Source organism: Heptranchias perlo, chromosome 28, assembly GCF_035084215.1.
Source record: "Heptranchias perlo isolate sHepPer1 chromosome 28, sHepPer1.hap1, whole genome shotgun sequence".
NCBI classification, from domain to species: domain Eukaryota; kingdom Metazoa; phylum Chordata; class Chondrichthyes; order Hexanchiformes; family Hexanchidae; genus Heptranchias; species Heptranchias perlo.
Genome location: NC_090352.1, coordinates 21743936 through 21765258, shown reverse-complemented (window position 1 = coordinate 21765258; position 21323 = coordinate 21743936). Strand labels below are relative to the sequence as shown.

Genomic DNA, 21323 nt, shown 5'->3' with positions numbered 1-21323 from the left:
CCATAAACTCTAACTCATCCAGGACACTCTTGTCTGTGTTATATCCCCAGAGTCCTGCTTACCTTAGAAAGGGTGCAGAAAAGATTTACTAGAATGATTCCAGGGATGAGTAACTTTAGTTACGTGGATAGACTGAAGAAGCTGGGGTTGTTCTCCTTAGAACAGAGAAGGTTGAGAGATTTGATAGATATTTAAAATTATGAAGGGTCCAGACAGAATAGATGAGAGAAACTGTTCCGAAGGGTCAAGAACCAGAGGACATAGATTTAAGGTGATTGGCAAAAGAACCAAAGGCGACACGAGGAAAAACCTTTTTTTACAGAGCAAGTGGTTAGGATCTGGAATGCATTGCCAGGGAGGGTGATGGAGGCAGATTCAATCATGGCTTTCAAAAGGAAACTGGATAAGTTCTTGAAAGGAAAAAAAATGCAGGGCTACGGGGATACGTTGGGGGAGTGGGACTTGCTGGATTGCTCTTGCATAGAGCCAATACGGACTCGATGGGCCAAATGGCCTCCTTCCGTGCTGTAACCTTTCTATGACTCTTTCTATACTAACCACCTCCAGTTCTTGCCAACCTCCTTTGCTTCCCAGTCGTCAGTGCGTGACATTCAAAATCCTCCTAGTCATCTCCAAATTCCTCCATGATCTCACCATATCCCCCACCTCTCCAATCTCATGCATTCCACCTCACACCTTCTCTGGCCTGCTGAATGTTTACACTCCCTCAGCCCTACCATTTGTGGCAGAGACTCAATGACCTCACCTCCATTCTCTGGAATTCTTTACTTAAATCCCTCTGCCTTATCATATCCCAATCCACTGTCAGAAGTTTCCTTTAAATTCTACCTGTTTGATCAAGTTCTCAGCCACCTCCCCTAATCCCTACCACCTTGTGTTTGGGTCTAGCATCAAGCTATGGAGTATTTTGCTACATTAAAGGTGTGTATAAGTGTAAGTTGTAAATTGAATGAAATTGGACCAGGATCTGGGACCATCCCAAAACTTTGCTGTGTTGAGATTTTCAATGAATCCTGATATATGGAGACTCCACTATATAGAGATTAGTTACCTTGGTTCAAAAGTAAATTACCCATCATTTTTATGTCAAATTTATCAAAGGATTTAATCGTGATTGTGTTAAAGTGAAAGAATTGGACTTGTTCATTCAGCAAGTAATGAAGTTCTGTATGATGTGTTTGCTTGCAGGAAAGAAGTTATTTGGAGAAGGTTACAGTGGACTGGAGTATGATTACAGAGGTCTCATCAAACTGTACAACTCTGTTGGCAATTTTGAGAGAGTATATGAATACCATAATATTCTGTCCAACTGGAACCGCCTGCGGGATCGACAGTTTGCCATCAGTGATGCCCTTGAGGATGTAAATGGCAGCACACAATCCACAGAGGAAGTGGTCAGATCGTTTCTGTTAGCTCAGCCTACAAATGGACAGGGTTGCTGAGGATCAAAACAAGAGTAAATTGTCACGTAGAGTCTTTATTCCCTGGACTGCAAGGGAGAAGCATACTGTGAAACAATCCAGTAACTACACTTAATACCATTAGGGTAATTACTTTCATTTAGGTGTTAAGCTCAGAGGTAAAGGTAATGGAAAAAAAATTCATGTAATAGATACAAGACTAGGAAAGAACTGAACGGTAACAGTCGCCATGGCATGTCATTGTCTAGTAAAGTTTGCAAATGCTGAAGACGTGGAGGATTTGTCTCGACACCTGAATGCCATAAACATTGGTTAAAGTGAAGTTATTTTGCAGCTGCAGCCTTTTAATATTTTATTTTAATTATATTTTCAGCCATTTGTTGCTGCTGACCACATAAATAATTTTTGAATAGTAATCCAACCATTTCTTAATGCATAATCAGATCATTTTAGGATGTGCAAGTGGATTTCAAACGTTCAGGCCTTGCTGCCTATTGGCTGAATATTTTTATTTTTTGCATCTTGAAAGATATAGCAGTTCCCTGTGAAGTATGCTAACAGGTGCCATTGCACTGCCTGTCTTCACACAGACTCGCAGTTAGTTCCTAATTATTTTGCTTATGTCACCAATTCCAAAATGACATCCTTAAGGGCACTGTGATAGGTTTGCTGTACATTACAGTATGTCATTATATTCCTAGGTATCTATAGCATGAGTGGCCTTAGTGAGTTTGTTGAAGTGCACATTTTTTAAACTGAAATATTAAAGGATATATCTAGAAGTTGGTTTGTGGTGCACAAGTTCAGTGTTGGATCACTAACTGATGTTTTTAGGTACCATTTGTGTCATCCATTTTTTTTAAAATTCAATTTATATTCCTCATTGGGAATAATGTTGCCATGTTCTGCATTAAGTGAATAATAAAGTTTTGATAACATTTTGAGGATATGGAAATGAAACAAAGGTAAACGGTGTTCATTTTATTGCACATTTAAGTAAACAGTACTATTTTTGTATTTTCCTGAATTGCTGACAGCACTGGCTTAACACTATTACCATATTCAGCCTCCGCTGTTCTAAAGCAAGGTGACAAGCAGACACTCAATGATACTTGAGCAGGAATCCCTGTAATAGTGCCACGCTGAATTTGTACAGTGACATCACAATTTCATGTTTCATTTTAAATAATTCCATTATTTGTGTACAGAAACTTTTAGTGTAACGACATACAGGCTGCAGCGCCCAACATTATGTGCAACCATCAAACCATTATTGCTTATGTTTGTAACAAACATTGTGATATTCTGTAACTGTACTAAATAAAACATTATTGATCTGCTAAATACAGTGTTCATGCACAACCTGAGTCTTTGCTTCTTAGTTGATTATTGAATCCTTTTGTATTTTTAAATGAGATGATTTTCCTATGGCTATTTCTTTGGGTTTAATTTGTGTGCATGGGTATAACTGGCACAGTAAAAGGCATTGTTTTCCCTGTATAGTGCCTAGGAAAATTTTAAATGCAAAATGTTCACACCAGAAACTATTTTTAAAAAGCCTAAGTGGGTAGGGGTGCTGGGGGGGAGGGAGAGAAGAAGCAGAGTACAATATTCAAGTAATACTGTCGGTCATCAGGTTGCTGCCTTGAAAGCCCTGTTGCTACAGCTATGCTGGCGAGGAGCCATCACTACTTTTACCTTTGTTGCGATAGTGGCATTTAGTAGGAAGCTATCAGAACAGTTACTCTGGGTTTTGCCCCAATGATGTATTTTTAGAGTGGCAGAGAGTCTGGGACAAGGTGGTGTGGTCGCAAAGTACAAAACTTCAGTGGCTGTTAATTAGCAGCAAGTGCAACAACATTTTACATTCATACGGATATTCCTGGCCATTTTGCCATACAGCCACCAACTGTTCAGTTGCTACGGCCTCAGTGTACACTACCAATAATTTTTTAAGCTAAAAAATTCAAATTATCCAATGATTTGTCTTGAACAACTGGAATATAATAGTGGAGGTTTTATTTGTATAAAAGTGCCCTTTGTCACACTTTTTTTTTTAAAAAGCATAGTAAACATCTAACCATGTGTATGTAAGCATATTTAACACGTCCAAAAATGGCCCAAAATAATAATTGAATGTTTACAGTTCAAAAACCAAAGTTTCCACAACCTTTTCTATCAACACTTTCAAAGTTTTGATTTTTTTTTAGAACTATTGCCCTTTCCCAGTTAAAATTAGTATCTTGTTAACTGTATGCTTAGATAACAGCAACCTAATTACATGCAATAGCAACTTGAATGGTTGTGTTGATTTAACATCAAATAACATCACTGATAAATAGAACACATTTTTAAGATATGTGGCCAGGAAATCTCAACAGTTGTCTTTTGATACTTTTATGAGTTAGTATGAGAGGAATAGTGAAACAGAAGTTCATTGTAGCATGTAAAGTTTGCATTTGCTATGTGCTGCCCAAAATAACACTTTTGCCTTGCATAGAAAGATATACTACATACTTCCATATTCAATTTGTTAAATAGCATTGTGCAATAAATTTAAAGTGGAAGCACAGTCCAAGAAATGTAAGTTTAAAGTTATTTTAGTTCACTTTCATTGTGTTAGCTGTCTGAAATTTACCAGAATTGTGATCCTGTCCTAAGGTTAGAGATAATCCAAATCTGTCTGATTGCTCCATATACCAGAGGCCTGCACTACATATTGGTAATCACTCTTCTGCTTTACCAGAAATGAATACCTAAAAATATTACTTTGATCATGTAAATTGGAGTTTTAATTTTATTATGCAAGTATAGTCCTACTCATGCTTACTTTTCCTGCTGCTGCCCTGATTAATTGGCCCAAGCCTCCATCGTGGTTATAAGCAGTGATATTCTTCAGTTTTTTTGTGACCTAACAATTATTTCATGTTTTGCAGTTTGGAAGTGTTAGCAAGCAATTTATTGCAAGCTAATTAAGCTGAATGATTAAGCCTTGAGCTCGTCAATCATATTGGCTTCTGTGCTAAGCCATCATTATATTGTTCATTTAAAAGTTTGGACCAAAGCACTTTTAGTATTAAAAGGAGTCCTATAAGCAGGACCACTTTCAAATAAAAACTGACAATGAATTATAATGAGGGACATCATTCTGCAGTATTTGCATTTTTCTTGTCTCTTTGTCAAAAGTGAGTGACAAGGACAGATGTCTTAGAAAAATGTCTTGTGCAAAGGAGCTTAATTAGCATTTAGCAGAACTCCAGATAACATGCAGGGCTTCACTAAATGCATTTCTTAATGCAGCTCCTTTGCTTTTAGCAAGTGCTCCTGGCCAATCGGCATACTCTATATTTAAACAAATATTGGATTGAAAGAGAAAGATGTAAATCATTTGTAATTAATTTCTCAAGAATGAATCCTGCTCTTTGGTATCCCTCTAAGGTTTGAGATTGAAGTGTTGAGTCTTATGTAAATCACTGCATCACAGTGAAGTGTCATTTATATCCAAGCAGTTACACCAGAGGCATTACAAGCTGGCAATCTGAGGGGTACATATTATTAGAGGTGTTTTACATCGGTTATCTGAACCTTCAGACTTGTTAACATTTATTTCAGCTGTTACACTGCCACCCATCTACCAGTATAGTTCATGTTAAGGGTTGTTACATAACACTTGAAAAATTCACAACTGCCAAGTTTGAATTACAAAATTGCAGCTGTAGGGAATTCTGTGGCCCAGTTACTTTTTCAAGATGTTTCAAGCAACGTAAGGAGGTTTTCACATTCTATTCAGTACAATAACCTGTAGAAATGTTTTAATAAGTTTTGCTTTGATATGAGACCGCCTCCTACAAGTGTCCAAACTGACAGTAGTTTCTTGGCAGTGATTTTGTACCAGAAGCCTACAATCTGGGAAAAAAAAGCCAACTTACTTTTGCTCTATTTATAAAAGTAGGATGTACAGCACACTGGTTAAAAAGTTTCCTTTGGGGATTCAAAATGATGTTTTATCTTGAAAGCAAAAATATTTAGAGCTGTATATGCAATAAGGTTTCTTAAAAGTTAGAGATTATTTGAAAACAAAAACAAGTTTCTTTTAAAATGGGAGGAGAAAGAATATTCATCCTTACGGGTGTGAATTCTCTCTTCCCCACATTTCAAAGTATGTCCTTCTAGATCACAACTTTTCAAACACATAGCCTGAACCTAGAGTAGCACCAATGCTCTCTCGCCAGCTTCTAGGAGTTCATAACAATAACCTGGAGAAGATATTACTTTGATTTTCCTTTTTGCAGGAAGATACCTCACTGGGGTATCTGAGCAGCACAACTCCAGCTGGTAATTGAGTGGAATGAGATGCAACCTGTAAACTCTCACTTTGTAACCTTAGGATGATAAAATGCAGCATTTTTTTTTGTAATTACTTTTCTTAAATGGTAGATGAATGAACAGGACTGGAGATGCAATTGCTTTAAGGTGAATCACAAATATAAGTGAAAGGAAACTTGTTGAAATAACAATTTAATGTCTGTCCTATTACAAAAGCATGCAGCAAATAACATTAATCTAGAATTCTTAACTCCAGTGTTTACCACCAAATTCAGAAAAAGCCTTTCTTTTGTGGAAATCTGGAACAGTTATCCCTCCTGAACGTAGAAATAAGTCAGAAGTCTCAATTCTCTTTTGCAGCATTTCACAGGTTAGCCTTCCATATGTAAAAACTAAACAAGCTTTTGAATTTTATGTAAACATTTGAACATTGCAACATGAACATTTCTGCTGCAGCTTTGAAGATTCTCTACCAATTAAGTTAGTTCTCCTTCTCCTAAAGGTGTTGAGGCATTTTTCTCCATCCACTCAACTTTGATCAGTGACCATTTATTGTGAGTTTTGTCAGTGGGCCATCAGAGTGAACCCAGCTTACCCAGCTGGGTAGCAATTGGGAATGATAGCTAACTCTGCGGCTATTGCTAATTCAGTTGAAATCGTTTAACTCCGATCCATAACTGAACCAGAGACTTGTTCAATATGCTGTTACTCAATGTAAATCTGCTGAGTCTTCAGGAAGCCTATGGATAAGTTCAGCTTTGGTCACAATAACTAAATTTTTAGTTTAAACTATAAATTACCATTTTTCATGAAATGCAAAAATAATCTTAACTACTTTTGTTTAAAGAAAAAAACTGGGGCTTAGACCATAGGATATGTGCCCTACCGTTTACTCTTGGGTAAGATTGAAGTTAAGGTGCTTTGCTAGCCTGAAGAAATTAGATCAATCTCTCCTAGAAAATGAATACAATATTGTTGTCAAAGAGACATGTCTAAAAATATTTCTATTTTGATTTTAAAGACAAAGGAAGAGTTCACATTAGGGGTGAGTACTTTCTCAATGTTAACTCCTGCCTTGCAGGATATTTGCCATTTCATTGCCATTCCTGGTCTCCAAACTCAGCAGGTAACACAAGGACTGTCTGCAAGTGGGTTTGTTGGCAATAACATATGGAGAACTAAGGAAGTTGTGTTTTTTTTTAAATGTTGTCTAATTCCTTCCTACCACTTAAGGACTCTACTGTCCCTACTAGGCTTAGTTGATAGGGCTTACAGCTGATGTTGAGAAACTCCATAGCAAATAATGCAAAACAGTATGTACTGATTTTTCCCAGTTGGGTTGTGTTCAAGCAGGGTAATTTAAGTACCAGTCAAGTGCATTCTAATATTCAGTCAATCCTAGCTCAGATGCCTCCCAGTACAGGAAAGAATACCAATCAAGATCATCTCATTAAGTCAGTCACTCATTAGCATCAGCTGTGGGCCTCAGCAGCTAAGTCATTTCTGTTTACTGTGGAGCCTCAAAGAAACAGAAATGAATTGTACTAAGGGCACATTGCACCTACAGATAGCAGTTTCCAACTCGTACAGTGCTCAGCAGACCCAAGTTATGCTGATTGAGCTCAGTGCAAGAGAGAGCAAGCTAGATCAGCTACTTGTAATAATAATCATAAAAGATTGCAAAGTAAGTTTATAAAGGCCCCAAGTGACTCACTAGACTGCTCAGACATTCTTTGGCTGCTTTAACAGTACAACTGTAGAATCATTATGAAGCAGACTTCTCTAGCGGTCTTGTGCCACTTTGAAACAGACAAGTTGGCCCCGCGTCTGAATTTACACTGTAACTTTAATGTCGGTGCAAAACAAAGCTACAACTCCCTGCCTGTCATTTAAATTATATTTTAATAAAAAAGTAGGAAGATGATTAGAATTTAGGGTGCAGGTATGCTGCCACTTTCACTTTGATGTAAAATAGTTTTAAGTGTCCACCGATATGAAAGTAGCAATATAGCTACTCCTGAGCACTCAAGGTCACATTACTGGGTCACCAGATAGTATAACCCCAGATTAGTGCAAAAATCATTAAAGCTAAAGTTGTACTGTAAATGCATTAATATGATTTTTGCACTAATCTGGGGTTATACTATCTGGTGACCCAGTAATGTGACCTTGAGTGCTCAGGAGTAGCTATATTGCTACTTTCATATCGGTGGACACTTAAAACTATTTTACATCAAAGTGAAAATGGCAGCATACCTGCACCCTAAATTCTAATCATCTTCCTACTTTTTTATTAAAATATAATTTAAATGACAGGCAGGGAGTTTGCATTAAAAGGACTTCTTCCTCTTGCCATGTCTAGAATTAATTGTTTTGATTAAACTCCAATTTCAATAAAGGATGGTGTAGTATTTCTAGAAATGTATTGTATATGAACTAACCCATAACTAAGGCTTTTAAAACTTATCAAATACTCTATGAAACTTCTAAATGAAAACACAGAAAATCCCTTTCATTTTAAAAAAAGTGATTTGTTGATTGTCACGAGAAAATTATTTAAGATAGAAAAAAATACCAGAACAAGAATTTTAATTTGACACCTTTTCTTCTCTCTTCACCCCCCCCAACCCTTGTTTAAAAAAAGGGGGGCAAATTCTCCCAAAGGCCCCCCAAAAATGTAAACGTCACACAACCTATTTCAGTGAGAACCTAAATCTTGATTATACTTCACAGTGTTACAGAATCTAGTTACCTTACTTAACCAAGAACATTTGCTTTCTTTCAAGTGTTGAATTAACAAATCATGTTCCTGAACAACTCAAACTGCCTGCAGTGCATGTAAATTCAGTCCATTACTCTCCTTTGGTTTCTTTTTCATGTCGTACGAGGTACAGAATATGAATCCAGATACACCAGAACTAAAATGAAAACAAAAGTCTTTCAATTATCTGCTCTGGAAAAATCAGTTTTTTTAAAATACATTTTAAAGTCACCTTTTTTTCCTCTTACCTCCACAGCCATACATAGAAGCCTTCCAGCAACAAGCAACACTGTTGCAAGCCATTGCAGGGTAAAAGACAGGAGAAAGGCTTCTGTTAGAACCTGATTGTGGTACCAATACAGCCAAACAGGAAGTACATGTAATCCAGTGATGGCAAATGCTCCTACAGGAGTTTTAAAACCTGTCGGTAGGATAATACAAATTTAGCCATTGTATTATCACACTAAAGTGCAAATAATATTTTGTAAATTGACTTCAAGAATACAAGTGTTTCAGCTGACCTGAATTCAGAAATCTTTAAAGATCCAGTACAGATTTTAATAAATTTTTAACCCAATAACTAGAATAACAGAACCTTGATCTCCTGGAGACTATGTGAATGCCAATCAGCTGTAATTTAATTCTCATCGGAGAAAAAGGGGGCACTGGGTGTATGGAAATGGCCCAGAGTGACTGCACCTTTAATTTTCCCTGTCTCTGACAGGAAGTGCCTGGTCTCTGCTTAGTGCTTCCCAACTACAGCAGGGCTGAGAGGGGCATGAAGGAGTGTGGGACCATTCCATACAACAGTATGATAGGATGCCAATGTGTTGCACAGCCATGTCTTCCTCCAATCATGATTTTAAAAAAGGTGTCATTCCTACAAGTGAAAGCTGCCTATGGATTTTACTATAAAATGCAGAACTAATTTTTAAATAATATTTTTTACAATTTGGTAGGAACTATTGAATCACAGAGCTTCACACTTTAAAAAGTGTACAATTTATAGGTTTTAACTACCTTATAAAATGATAACGTGGAGGAAAACAAACTCCTTGAGTAGTGTGGCAGATTTATTTTAAATCAATAATAACATTTCAGGGGAGTTCATTGTAGACCTCAACTTGTCTTCTAGAATGATGATCAAAAATAATGGCCAAGGTTTCTACCCCGTTTCTCATTGATTAAGGAGCATCTCCAGTGGAGCAGGACTTCCACCCATTAGAAAGATGCCCCACTGATCCTGGCAGTATTTCTGGCCCAGAGGTCCTTTACCAAGGGAAGACAGGCTCCTTGGTCTCGGCCAGTCAGACCAATAGGGAGTAGAGATCTGTTGCAGCAGGAGAAGATGATGGCTGGCAAAGCTGCCTACTTAAAAATTATTTTGTTTTTGTTCAGAATTTGGAAATTTTTTTCTGATGGGGCCTGTGCATTGCCTCTCTTCAAATTTTGCCGCAGAGCCCCCCACTACCAATCTCTGCATACTGGAACCTAATAGCCAGGCCCATGCATCCAGCATTCCAAGAGTGCAAATGGCAGGAAGCTCAGCAGAGGCCATATTTCCCTCACTTGCATGTACTAACCATGCACCTGCCCACATATGAGTCAGCGATTTCCTGACAGGACTGGCCACTTTAAAACGGCAAGGATGTGGAAGGGCTCATCCCCCAAGTTGTTTTACATCCACAGAGGAAACGGATTATTTGAGCTGTATAAACTGGGAATTATCAGTATGGTACCTAACCAGAGGCTCAGGCAAAGTTCAGCAAGTTGCTAGTCCATGGTTAGTGGGCCAGAAATTTGATATGCATCAAAATAATTCACCTGTAATGAACTTTCCATTTTTCTATTTTGAAATAAACAGGGAGGGAAATATTTAAGGAAGATTAAAATTTACTACGTCTTAAGTTTTCTTACTTGTTCATTGTTTTTGTTCATAAGGTTCCTGACTTTTGGCAAGACTTAGAACATCTTGAACATGACCCAAAAGTTAGAAAAAGAACAATTATTTAAATCAAATTAAAAAAATACAGTAAAAGAGATAAAAGATTGTGCTCACATGGCTATACAGCCTTGATCAAATTGAAATAGAATCTGCATTTGAAAATGGCTGTTCACCATTTCGATAAAGTATGTCACCTGGAATATAGCTCTATGAAATAAACACAAACTCTGGTTCCATAGAAAGCATATAGATAAAATTAACATTGCAGTCGTGGCATAACAGAGGAAAGCAAACAAACATTTAACCACGGAATTTGGTTTTGTGTACATACTTGTTTACTGGATCAGGAAGCTGAGGATAGGCCAACAATAAAAGCTTTGTCATTCACAAGCACATTGGGGTATTTTCTAGTTTGTGTGCAACCTTTAAGAAATGTTTTAATAAGCTATAATTGATTTAGGACAGTTCAGTTGAAGAATTGTGCCTTTATATTACACACAGGACTCCCTTATGTCCTTTGCTTCCTGCTAGACATTGTGCACATAAGTGCATTATTACTATTCAATTAAACCATTCATGGTTAAAATCATTATAACACAGGCTCGTTTGCACTTATTTTCTTTGTTTTTCTACGTGTATAAGTCTCACTGCTCCATGTATACCTGCACTTTTTCCACCTCCTTGGCCTCAATCAAACGTTCAGCCACCAATCCTGACTTCCAACAACTACATGGCAAATTGAGGAAATTGAACTTGCATCTCCATCCCTTAGCTCTTGAACATACTGTTGTGGGGAGATTGTGATTGCACACTTAAGAACTTTGTCATGATGAGGGCAGGTGGGGAAGAATCTTGGTAAAGATTCAACCTGACTCCAATTGGATATAGTGAGACTTTAATAACTTCACACAAGGATGAACACATGCAAGTGTCTACGCAGTAGTCATCGGTACAGAACAAAAATTATATTACCCGTTCTGTTCTGGGTAGAAGGTGTGTCTGCTTCTCGCTCCTCTTGCTTCTTACCCTCAGTTACTTGACTTTTAATCCATTTTGTCACCTTTTGACATGACTAGTCAAAAACAACACTAAATCTGTTACACATAATTTCTCAAACTTCTTATCTTGGGCTCTCTTAATATCAGTTGAGTTAGCCATCTGATTGCCCTGATGCGCACATAGTTGCGCAGCATAGACCAACAACTGTCAACCTTTCTCCATTTTAATCTTTTTCTCATCCACTCACTTCTGGACATAATTAACCACCTTTTCATAGGTTTTTTTCCCTCATCATAGACCGTAATTCCAGTACATCTAGATTCTCTTGTTGCTTTAATAATGCTTCCCCAACCCCCATAGAGCTGGCCATTATGGAACACATTGACTACTGGCAGGTAACGCAAGTCGCCTGCACGCCCCTAAAAGGTTTCCTTCCCAAAATGATATACTGATATCAAATAGGTCAGCCCTGGGTCCTCGTTTAAAGAAAACAGATATCATTAAATGTCAGATCCTGCCACAAGATCACCAGTTTCTTGATAAAGATTCGACCTGACTCCAATTGGAAATAGTGATACTTTATTAACTTCACACAAGAATCAACACATGCAACTGTTGAGGCAATAGTTATCAGAACAGAACAACAATTATATTACCCGTTCAGTTCTGGGTAGAAAGTGTGTCCGCTTCTCACTTGTGTTGCTGCTACACTAAAAGTCTCAGACTCCTCCAGTTATATCTCAAAAGAACAGAACTGCAGTAAAATACATCCAATCAAGTATTTCCCAAAACAACAAGTACTTGTCCAGGTGGGACAGGATCTTGTAACCCCCTTATCTCTCCTTATTCTCAATAACAAGATCCTTCCTGTCCCTGCAGTTGATGAATCATCCTATAGGCCTTGATGCTAACGGGAGTTCTAGCTAGCTTCAGCATTCTAGTATGTCTGAAGGAGTGAATTTTACCACCGTGGAGTGAAAATACCATTGTGTTCTTTCCCTCCTGGTTTGCAGTAACAGGATGCTCATGGGCTGTTAGTCATCCTGCAGCCTCAGCAAGTTAATTCAAAAGCAGTCCATCTGCTGATATTGCCATTTCAACTAGAGCTTAGACTTTTTAATCCTTTCAAGCCCGGCTCCCTTAAATACCTTTTAAAACCTATATTTCCTTACACGAAAGGGGAAAATTCAGAGGGAGAGATGTTTTCCTGTCTCACTACTGAATACGTCTTGATAGCCAGCTGAAGATCCGCATTGACAGATGCCTAGAAGGTAGTACAGTAGAAGCGTAGCTTAGGTGACATTTGTGTAGGTAGAAAAAGCTGACAGTAAAGAAATTCGGGTTTGCTCGCTTGGTTACACAGTTGCTGCAACACAGGTATTTTTATTGCACTTAATTCCGGGGCATTGCTAGCAGTGACATTTACAATGCTTTGTGTACACACTTACATTGGGAACATTTTCAAATCATCCCTTACTTTAATAGAATAATCCTGTGATGAGGGAAATAACAGTTGTGTCAAAATATGAAGAAATCATCTGTCTTCTGTTTGAAAATAGCAGCATGTCAACTCAGGCTAGAGTGTGCTAGGAAACACAGGTGATCTGATAAAAGTATTCTCAGTCACAGACATCTGTTACAGTTTGAACATTCCCCCCAACAAATTTTCCAGTTCATGACTAGACTATACTTTCTATAAATATGCTGAGTGCCTTACAAAATGTATATGCTCTTGGCCATGTATGGACAGGTTTGCATGCCCAGGTTTAACAATGAACCCCTAATTGTGATGTATCACTCAATGAAGAATACATGGGATACCCACCATGTTCTCCCAAAGGTGAAAATAACAGGTCACCAGACCAATGTGTACAAACTGAGCTACTCAGTCAGGTGAAACAATACACAGAAGCAAAAAAGATCTAATGAGATACTAAAACAGCACAAAGATCAACTGTACAAAATATATGAACTGGTCTGTCTGTTTAAAAACAAGCAGCCCAAATACTTACAGATCTTTTCAGTGAGGTTTTTAGTAACAAGTCATTCACGTTGATCCAAAGAAGAGACCACTCCTGGAGTTCCTATTTGCAACACCCTTAATCAAAATTTTACAGTGCTGGAGAGCCAGTTGGAACTTGCAATTTTCCACCAGTGTAATTTCTAATACAATATACCTTTTTTATTATTTTAAAACAATTAAATCAAGATTTTCATACCATTTGCCATGGTTTTCTGAACCCACCAAGGACCATTGCCAAACTTGTTCTTCCAGTCTGCTCCCATGGAATTGTGTGTACAGACAAAAACACACCATTCTAAGCTACTGATAAAATGTCCCCACTGGCAAAATAAAAAAAGAAATATTAAAATTTGGCATTGAAATAATAAGTTTATTTACAATCTCCTTTCATTCGTACCATAGAAATTTACATCATGGAAGGAGGCCATTCATCTTATCATATCTATACCAGCTCTTTCCTGAATCAGTTGAAAACTACTCCCACTGCCCTGCTCTCTCCCATAGCCCTGTATCTTCATCTGCTTCAAAAGTTTGTCTATCTTTTCCTTCAAAGAAGCAACAGACTCTGCCTTAACTATTCCTTGTGGCAAATCAGTCAATGCTCCAACAACCCTCTGCGCAAAGAAATTTCCTCTAACCTCTCTCCTCACTCAGTGAGAATTTTAAATTGATGATGCTTCATCACTGACTCCCTAACCAGAAGAAATCGTCTTTGCCGATTCACGCTAGAAAAAAACCTTCATAATTTTACAACCTCTATTAAATCTCCTCATAGTTTTCTCTGCTGCCTGAAAGTAGTCCCAGTATCTCAAGTCCCCCTTATAATTATAGCTTCCTAACTGATCCTGATGAATCTATGCTGTTCATTCTCTATGGCTTTACTGTGCACATTTTCTTTTTTTAAACCTAGGCATATTGGAACAAATGCCCACAGAAGTTAATTGAAAAGTGCTCAAATTTGTACAGTAATATCATTTTCACAGCTCAGTCAGTTGTGCTCTTACCTTAAAGAGTAAACTCCATAACATGCTACGCCCCAGGTTGTCAATAGCAACATCAAGCCAGGCTCCAAATTCAGATACCTGATTTAACTGACGGGCTGCAAGCCCATCCACCCCTGTAATGTTTGAAGCATTTTAAAAGTGAATATACTAACTATGGGGAAACATACACCTCAGAATGGAAGAAAATTACAAGTGCAATTTAGTAACTGTTACATTAGATTGCCAACCTTATACACACCATGTAGTCTAAAGTAATGTGTGTGTTGGTAGGATTATACTCAGCATAAAGCTTATACACTAACATTTTAATGCATGATGGGTTTACTGCCTTATACAGTACTCAGCATAGAAACTATAACTATCTGAACTACATTTCTTACTATTAACACACACATTTACTGGGTTTTCTTTAAAATTCAGCTGCATCATGCAGTTTTTTCCATTTGCTATCTGTTGATATATTCAATGACAAAGCAATGACCTTGCCAATAACTGACCTGATTGTTAATCAGTGATAAAATGAAAATGTACTGTTTGGCACAAAAGGTGAAATTAATGTACTTCACTGAAGGGAACTTCTGAGGTGTTCAGTCTGAGTGAAAGCCCTCAACTCTCACCATAAGTTCCATTAAGCAGCATCAGCAGAAAACCTAATCTCAGAATTTCCATCAGTCAGAGCATCACAAGAGAATTGGGTTCTTATCACCATCAGTCACACTAGGGAGAGTGTATGGAATCTCTTTCCTCTGAGTAAACAGTTGGTCGCTCTCACTGCCTTTTATGACAAGCCACTCTAGGACAGAACAAAATGTATTTCCCAGAGCATGAAAGTTCCTATTTTTTTTTAAAAGAGACAACATCCCACTGGGAGAAAGATTAAGCTTTCACAGAAACCAGTGAGTCACCACTACATCAGACTTCTTGCCTTAGAAGATAATTCCAAGGTAATATGTGCTACAATTTGGCTGTCTCTGTAGGAGGTCTTGCGCAGCCATTAACTGCAGCCTACCTTCCAGCTTGTTTGGTTCTGCATTTTCTACACAAGTAGAGCAAGAAATCTTTGCAGATTTCTAGAGGCACCATAGCCACATGATTTTTTTTTTAAAAGGTGTGTATAACATAACTTTATCAGATTCCTGCTTACACCCTGAATCACTGCAGGCCCGCATGCAGACTGAATAGAACCTATCTGACATCAACATGAGCTTTAGTCACCAGCTTCACAAGGTATGTTGGGCCTCAAAGCTGCTGAAAAAGCAAGATTCAGCTGCAGAGTTCTGCACATTAAATTTTAGGTGCTTACTCTTGTTCTATTTAGTATCACCAGCCAGTCCAGAGATATGGGCACAGTGCATTAAACCATCAATCTCCTACGTCACAATTGGGGATATGTTGGTTCATTCCTGTACTTTTAGTTGAGTCAGCAAACAGACACCAATATGTGGGAAATTAAAAATTTCAAAACTGAGATTAATAGATTTTTGTTGGGCAAGGGTATTAAGGGTTACAGAATCACAGTCGGTATATGGAGTCAAGATACAGATCAGCCATGATCTATTTGAATGGCGGAACAGGTTCGAGGGTCTGAACGGCCTACTCTTGTTCCTATGCCCCTAATCACCCAAAAATAAAAATAATGGGTAGTCAGCATACTTTTAGAAGTGGCAAGCTATGCCTCATGAATCTTCTGGAATTCTTTGTCAATGTAAATAAATTAGTAAACAATCAATCACTACCCACTTGCTGTAATTTATTTGGATTTTCAGAAAGCATTTGAATTAATGGCAAATTTGCTGGCAGGAGTAAAACTGACAAATGGGAAATACTCTATTTTGGGGCTAGTGACTAGGGCAGTTCTGCAGGGTAGTCCCTGTTCTGGGTCAATTGCTATTTACATGGTCCATTTATTACACAGAGGAGGGAGCATCCAGAAATATTGTAAAACTGATTACACCAGCCTATGTGACTAATGAAAGGGACTTGCATCAATACAGTAGACTGTTTTCTGAGTCCAATAAAACTAATAATTGCGATTCATAGTCCTTTAAACAGAGTCTTTTGATGAGGTTTTATGTAATTGCACACCTCTTCTACACTTGAGTTACTGTGAATCACCGCAGTAACCAGGCATAATGTTGGATTGAGTGAATTCCAGAACAGGCGACAGCTTCTATATTTAACATAGCCTGAGCAGCCTGTGGATACAGAACAGTGACTCAAGACAGATGAAAAATGCAATGGAATGTATGGAGCAAAGAAGCACTTGACCAGCAAATGTTCACATCTCGCCTCATATACTCAGGACCTGCTAACTGCTGGTGACAATGCATCACTCGCCCCTTATATGATTAACTACTAGATCAAAAGCCTGGCCTGTTCCTCACAGATAGCCTGATCCTGTTCTCAGCTGGTTTGGTGAGGAATTTTAGCCTCAGATAGATAGATATATAAAAATAAATAAAATACAAAAGATATCGCAATTTTATTTGCAAGAGGAAGTTTAGCTTTTGTTACATGCACAATGAGTGTCCATTAAAGTGGAAAGAAAGAATTTGGATATGATTATTGACTATTAACAAGTATTGAATAAATGGAAGTCGTATCAACAAAACTTTATTGCCTGGGATCCACACTAAAACCTTGAAAAAAATTCTATATAATTAGTAAGGCCACATGTTACAAATTCAAATGTTGCCTTAGACATCGCTCAAGTACAATCCGCGCATCTTGTAGTTGGGTATGCCTGTACTGCCCAATATCTATCTATATGATAGCATAACCCAGGGGTGTAATAGTAGGACCTCCTTGTGGACTGAATTGAATATTCATGTCTTTCGTATGAGCCCCCATCTAGACCTCTCTTTCAAAGGTGGACCAAGAAAACACATGGTAACACAGGAATATAGTAACAGGAGTAGGCCATTCAGCCCCTCGAGCCTGCTCCGCCATTTGATAAGATCATGGCTGATCTGTGATCTAACTCCATATACCTGCCTTTGGCCCATATTCCTTAATACCTTTGGTTGCCAAAAAGCTATCTTTCTCAGATTTAAATTTAGCAATTGAGCTAGCCTCTAATTTTTAGACTGTGCCCTACTCCTAGAATCCCCAAACAGCGGAAATAGTTTCTCTATCCACCCTATCCGTTCCCCTTAATATCTTATAAACTTCGATCAGATCACCCCTTAACCTTCTAAACTCCAGAGAACACAACCCCAATTTGTGTAATCTCTCCTCTTAACTTAACCCTTGAAGTCCGGGTATCATTCCAGTAAACCCACGCTGCACTCCCTCCAAGGCCAGTATGTCGTTCCGAAGGTGCGGTGCCCAGAACTGCTCACAGTACTCCAGGTGCGCTCTAACCAGGGTTTTGTATAGCTGCAGCATAACTTCTGCCCCCTTGTACTCTAGTCCTCTAGCTATAAAGGCCAGCATTCCATTAGCCTTATTGATTATTTTCTGCACCTGTTCATGACACTTCAATGATCTATGTACCTGAACCCCTAAGTCCCTTTGGACAGCCACTGTTTTTAAACTTTTTACCATTTAGAAAGTATCCTGTTCTATCCTTTTTTGATCCAAAGTGGATGACCTCACATTTGTCTACATTGAATTCCATTTGCCACAATTTTGCCCATTCACCTAATCTATCAATATCCCTTTGTAATTTTATGTTTTCATCTCCACTGCTTACAATGCCACCAATCTTTGTGTCATCGGCAAACTTAGATATGAGACTTTCTATGCCTTCATCTAAGTCGTTAATAGTGAATAATTGAGGCCCCAAGACAGATCCCTGCGGGGCTCCACTAGTCACATCCTGCCAATATGAGTACCTACCCATTATCCCTACTCTCTGTCGCCTTTCGCTCAGCCAACTTCCTAACCAAGTCCGTACTTTTCCCTCGATTCCATGGGCTTCTATCTTAGCTAACAGTCTCTTATGTGGGACTTTATCAAATGCCTTCTGGAAGTCCATATAAAGAACATCCATTGACATTCCCCTGTCCACTACTTTAGACACCTCTTCAAAAAATTCAATCAGGTTTGTCAGGCACCATCTACCTTTCACAAATCCATGCTGACTCTGAAAATTCTCAAGGTGTTCAGTCACCCTATCCTTAATCCAGCATTTTCCCCACAACAGATGTTAGGCTAACTGGTCTATAATTCCCTGGTTTCCCTCTCTCTCTCCTTTCTTAAAAAGCAGAGTGACGTGCAATTTTCCAATCTAGAGAGACAGTTCCTGAATCTAGAGAACTTTGAAAGATTATAGTTAGGGCATCTGCAATGTGCTCACCTACTTCCTTTAAAATCCTGGGATGGAAACCATCTGGTCCTGGGGATTTGTCACTCTTTAGTGCTGTTATTTTCTTCATTACTGTTGTTTTACTTATGTTAATTTTATTGAGTCCCTATCCCCGATTCAATATTAGTTTTCTTGGGATTTCTGGCATGCTATCCTCTTTTTCTACTGTAAATACTGACGCAAAGTAATTATTCAACATGTCCGCCATTTCCCCATTGTCAATGGCAATATCCCCACTTTCAGTTTTTAAGGGGCCAACACTGCTCCTGACCACCCTCTTTTTCCTAATATAACTATAAAAGTTCTTCGTATTGGTTTTGATAGCCCTTGCAAAGTTTCTTTTCATACTCTCTTTTTGTTGCTCTTACTATCTGTTTTGTGACCCTTTGTTGATCTTTGTATCGTTCCCATTCGCCAGGATCTGTGCCATTTTTTGCCTTTTTCTATGCCCTTTCCTTATGTCTTATACTGTCCCTTACCTCTTTAGTTGTCCATGGTTGTTTTTGGTCAGATGAAGAGAGACACAAATTGTTAAGTAGCTTTATTTCACAGACATCAAGTAAAAATACAGAACAACAGTTATGGTCAGACTTACAATTAAATCAGTACAACTTGTCTTCATGTAATAGTACAAAATACTGAACATATTTCAGCTCCCCAAGTCAGTGACTCATCTGGCTTGACTTAAACAAGATAACTTCTAACTACCCTCCTTCATTCTAACCTTCTGAGCCTAGCAAAAAGCTTTCCCTCACAGCTTTATATTTTAAAGCCTGACTGCCAGTCTGTATTTCACCTCACCTTGTTCACAACCAGCAGGGACGGAATATGCCAGACAAGATTGTGCCAAGGACAAGGGTCCTCCCAACACAGTGCGTGTGAAGTGTTTATCGATTACCAAGACAGACTAACTAATTGTTACTGTTTTCAATCTTTTGGGAACAACATTAATGCCTAGTTCATTAGCATTTAAACCACCATTCATTTCAGTGCTTATTTTAAACTTGTGTGAATATACTTTGCTTTCAAACCCAACATTTAAATGTGACTCTTTTCTAAATCCTCTCTGTAGAAAAAAACCTTGAAATGTGGTGCGATATTTAGAATAGTGTGTGCAGATTTAGGCACCCTACCTTCGAAAGGGCATTGATGCGTTGGAGAAAGTTCAGAGAAGAGCAACTATGATGATTCTGGATTTTGAGCTCCAAGTTATAAAAAGAGACAAATAAAATTGCATTGGGTTTCACGACATGCAATTTTATCCTCTCCTTCATTCAATGCACTGACTTTTCTGAGCCATATGGGCAGCTTTGACCCTGTTTTCTTGGAGAAAAGAAGAATGGGAAAAAACCTACTCCAGTTATATGAAATACTGAAAGGTACAGCTAATGGATATATAAGCAGGTTAAAGTGTGCTGGTAGAACTAGAGCACAAGTACAAGATTCACAAGCTTCATGCGACATTAGAGATTATAAGATTCCCCTTATCTGGAAGTACAGATGATGTTTGGAATGAATTCCCAGAAAAAACAGTAAATGTTATGTCAATTAATTGCTTGAAAAATCTAGATAAATATCTATTTATGCATTTGATTGAATATGCACATATGATCAAATTCTCTCAAACACAACTGTTCCTGTGCTTCTAGGACTATGGATGAGCCATCTGTAGAACGTAACTGGATAGAGTTTACCAGTAGATACTGTAACAGTGAATTAGTATCCTGGAGCTCTGCTCAAAGGGCTTCAGAGTTGAAAAGTATTATCTTTGTGGAGATTAGTTTACTACCTTTCTCAGGAAGTTGAGTAGGTTGGGTAGCCTTTATGGTGGAAGGAATTGGCTAAATGATCTTTTCTCGTTCCCAGACTTCACAATGTTATGTCCTTCTGCTCCTTCTTTTAGGTTTTTCAAAAAGATTACAATTGAAAATTGTCCCAGATAATCTTTTGTTGTAAAATTAATATTTTACTGTTTTGGAAGCTTCTCATTATTGAAAGTGCAAGTAAGTAATGTGTCTTCTTCTGGGCTACGATCTAAGATGATTCCATTGCCTTCTGTGCCTAACCATCATATAACGATGTGAAATCAGGACAGAAAAGAACAGCAATTATATTTTTTCAAGTATGTGGAATGATCTCATGTGAGAGGTGATTACACAACTCTAAGGGCTGCTTGCTTTGGGAATGGGCTAGCTATCATGCAATTGGCTGAATCTCTGACAGGTATCTGCAGGGATGTCATGTAATGGAGCTTCTTGCATCAAGAGGGGAAAGCCTGATAGTGTGCTTCAACCAATATCAAGTATGCCTCTTGTGAACCAGGTCAAGCGGGGGAGAAACTGTCATTGAGATGCTGGAGAAGGCCTTAGCTTCAACCCATCCTCCAAGCTGTAGGTGACAGGAGTGAAAGGGGAAAATGTAAATCTAAGAAATGTCGACACACTGTCCTATGCATATGAATTATATCTGTCTATAAAGTAAAATATTTGAAATTCACAAGATTAACAGATGATA

At 38.2% G+C, this 21323-nt stretch overlaps 2 protein-coding genes across 4 annotated transcripts in view; one reads left to right on the top strand and one right to left on the bottom strand.

Annotated features, from left to right (window-relative positions):
- Positions 1-2786, top strand: part of appbp2 (amyloid beta precursor protein (cytoplasmic tail) binding protein 2) — a 60545-nt gene extending 57759 nt beyond the window's left edge. For both annotated transcript variants that reach the window (XM_068008210.1, XM_068008209.1), the window contains one exon: positions 1210-2786. In XM_068008210.1, coding sequence (XP_067864311.1) covers positions 1210-1463 — 254 coding nt within the window. In that variant the 3' untranslated portion in view covers positions 1464-2786. The remainder of the gene's footprint in view (positions 1-1209) is intronic.
- Positions 1-21323, bottom strand: part of si:ch1073-145m9.1 (uncharacterized) — a 46155-nt gene that overhangs the window by 20168 nt on the left and 4664 nt on the right. Inside the window, exons 3-6 of one of the 2 annotated variants that reach the window (XR_010968493.1) lie at positions 14501-14613; positions 13693-13816; positions 8778-8950; positions 8521-8686 (exon numbers count right to left, since the gene is read on the bottom strand). Coding sequence is in view for 1 of the 2 variants with exons in the window: in XM_068008211.1 (XP_067864312.1) it covers positions 8621-8686; positions 8778-8950; positions 13693-13816; positions 14501-14613 (476 nt within the window). In the remaining variant the exon portion in view is untranslated. Of the gene's footprint in view, positions 1-8293; positions 8687-8777; positions 8951-13692; positions 13817-14500; positions 14614-21323 lie in introns of those variants that run through there. The other variant, XM_068008211.1, reaches the window with a different exon arrangement.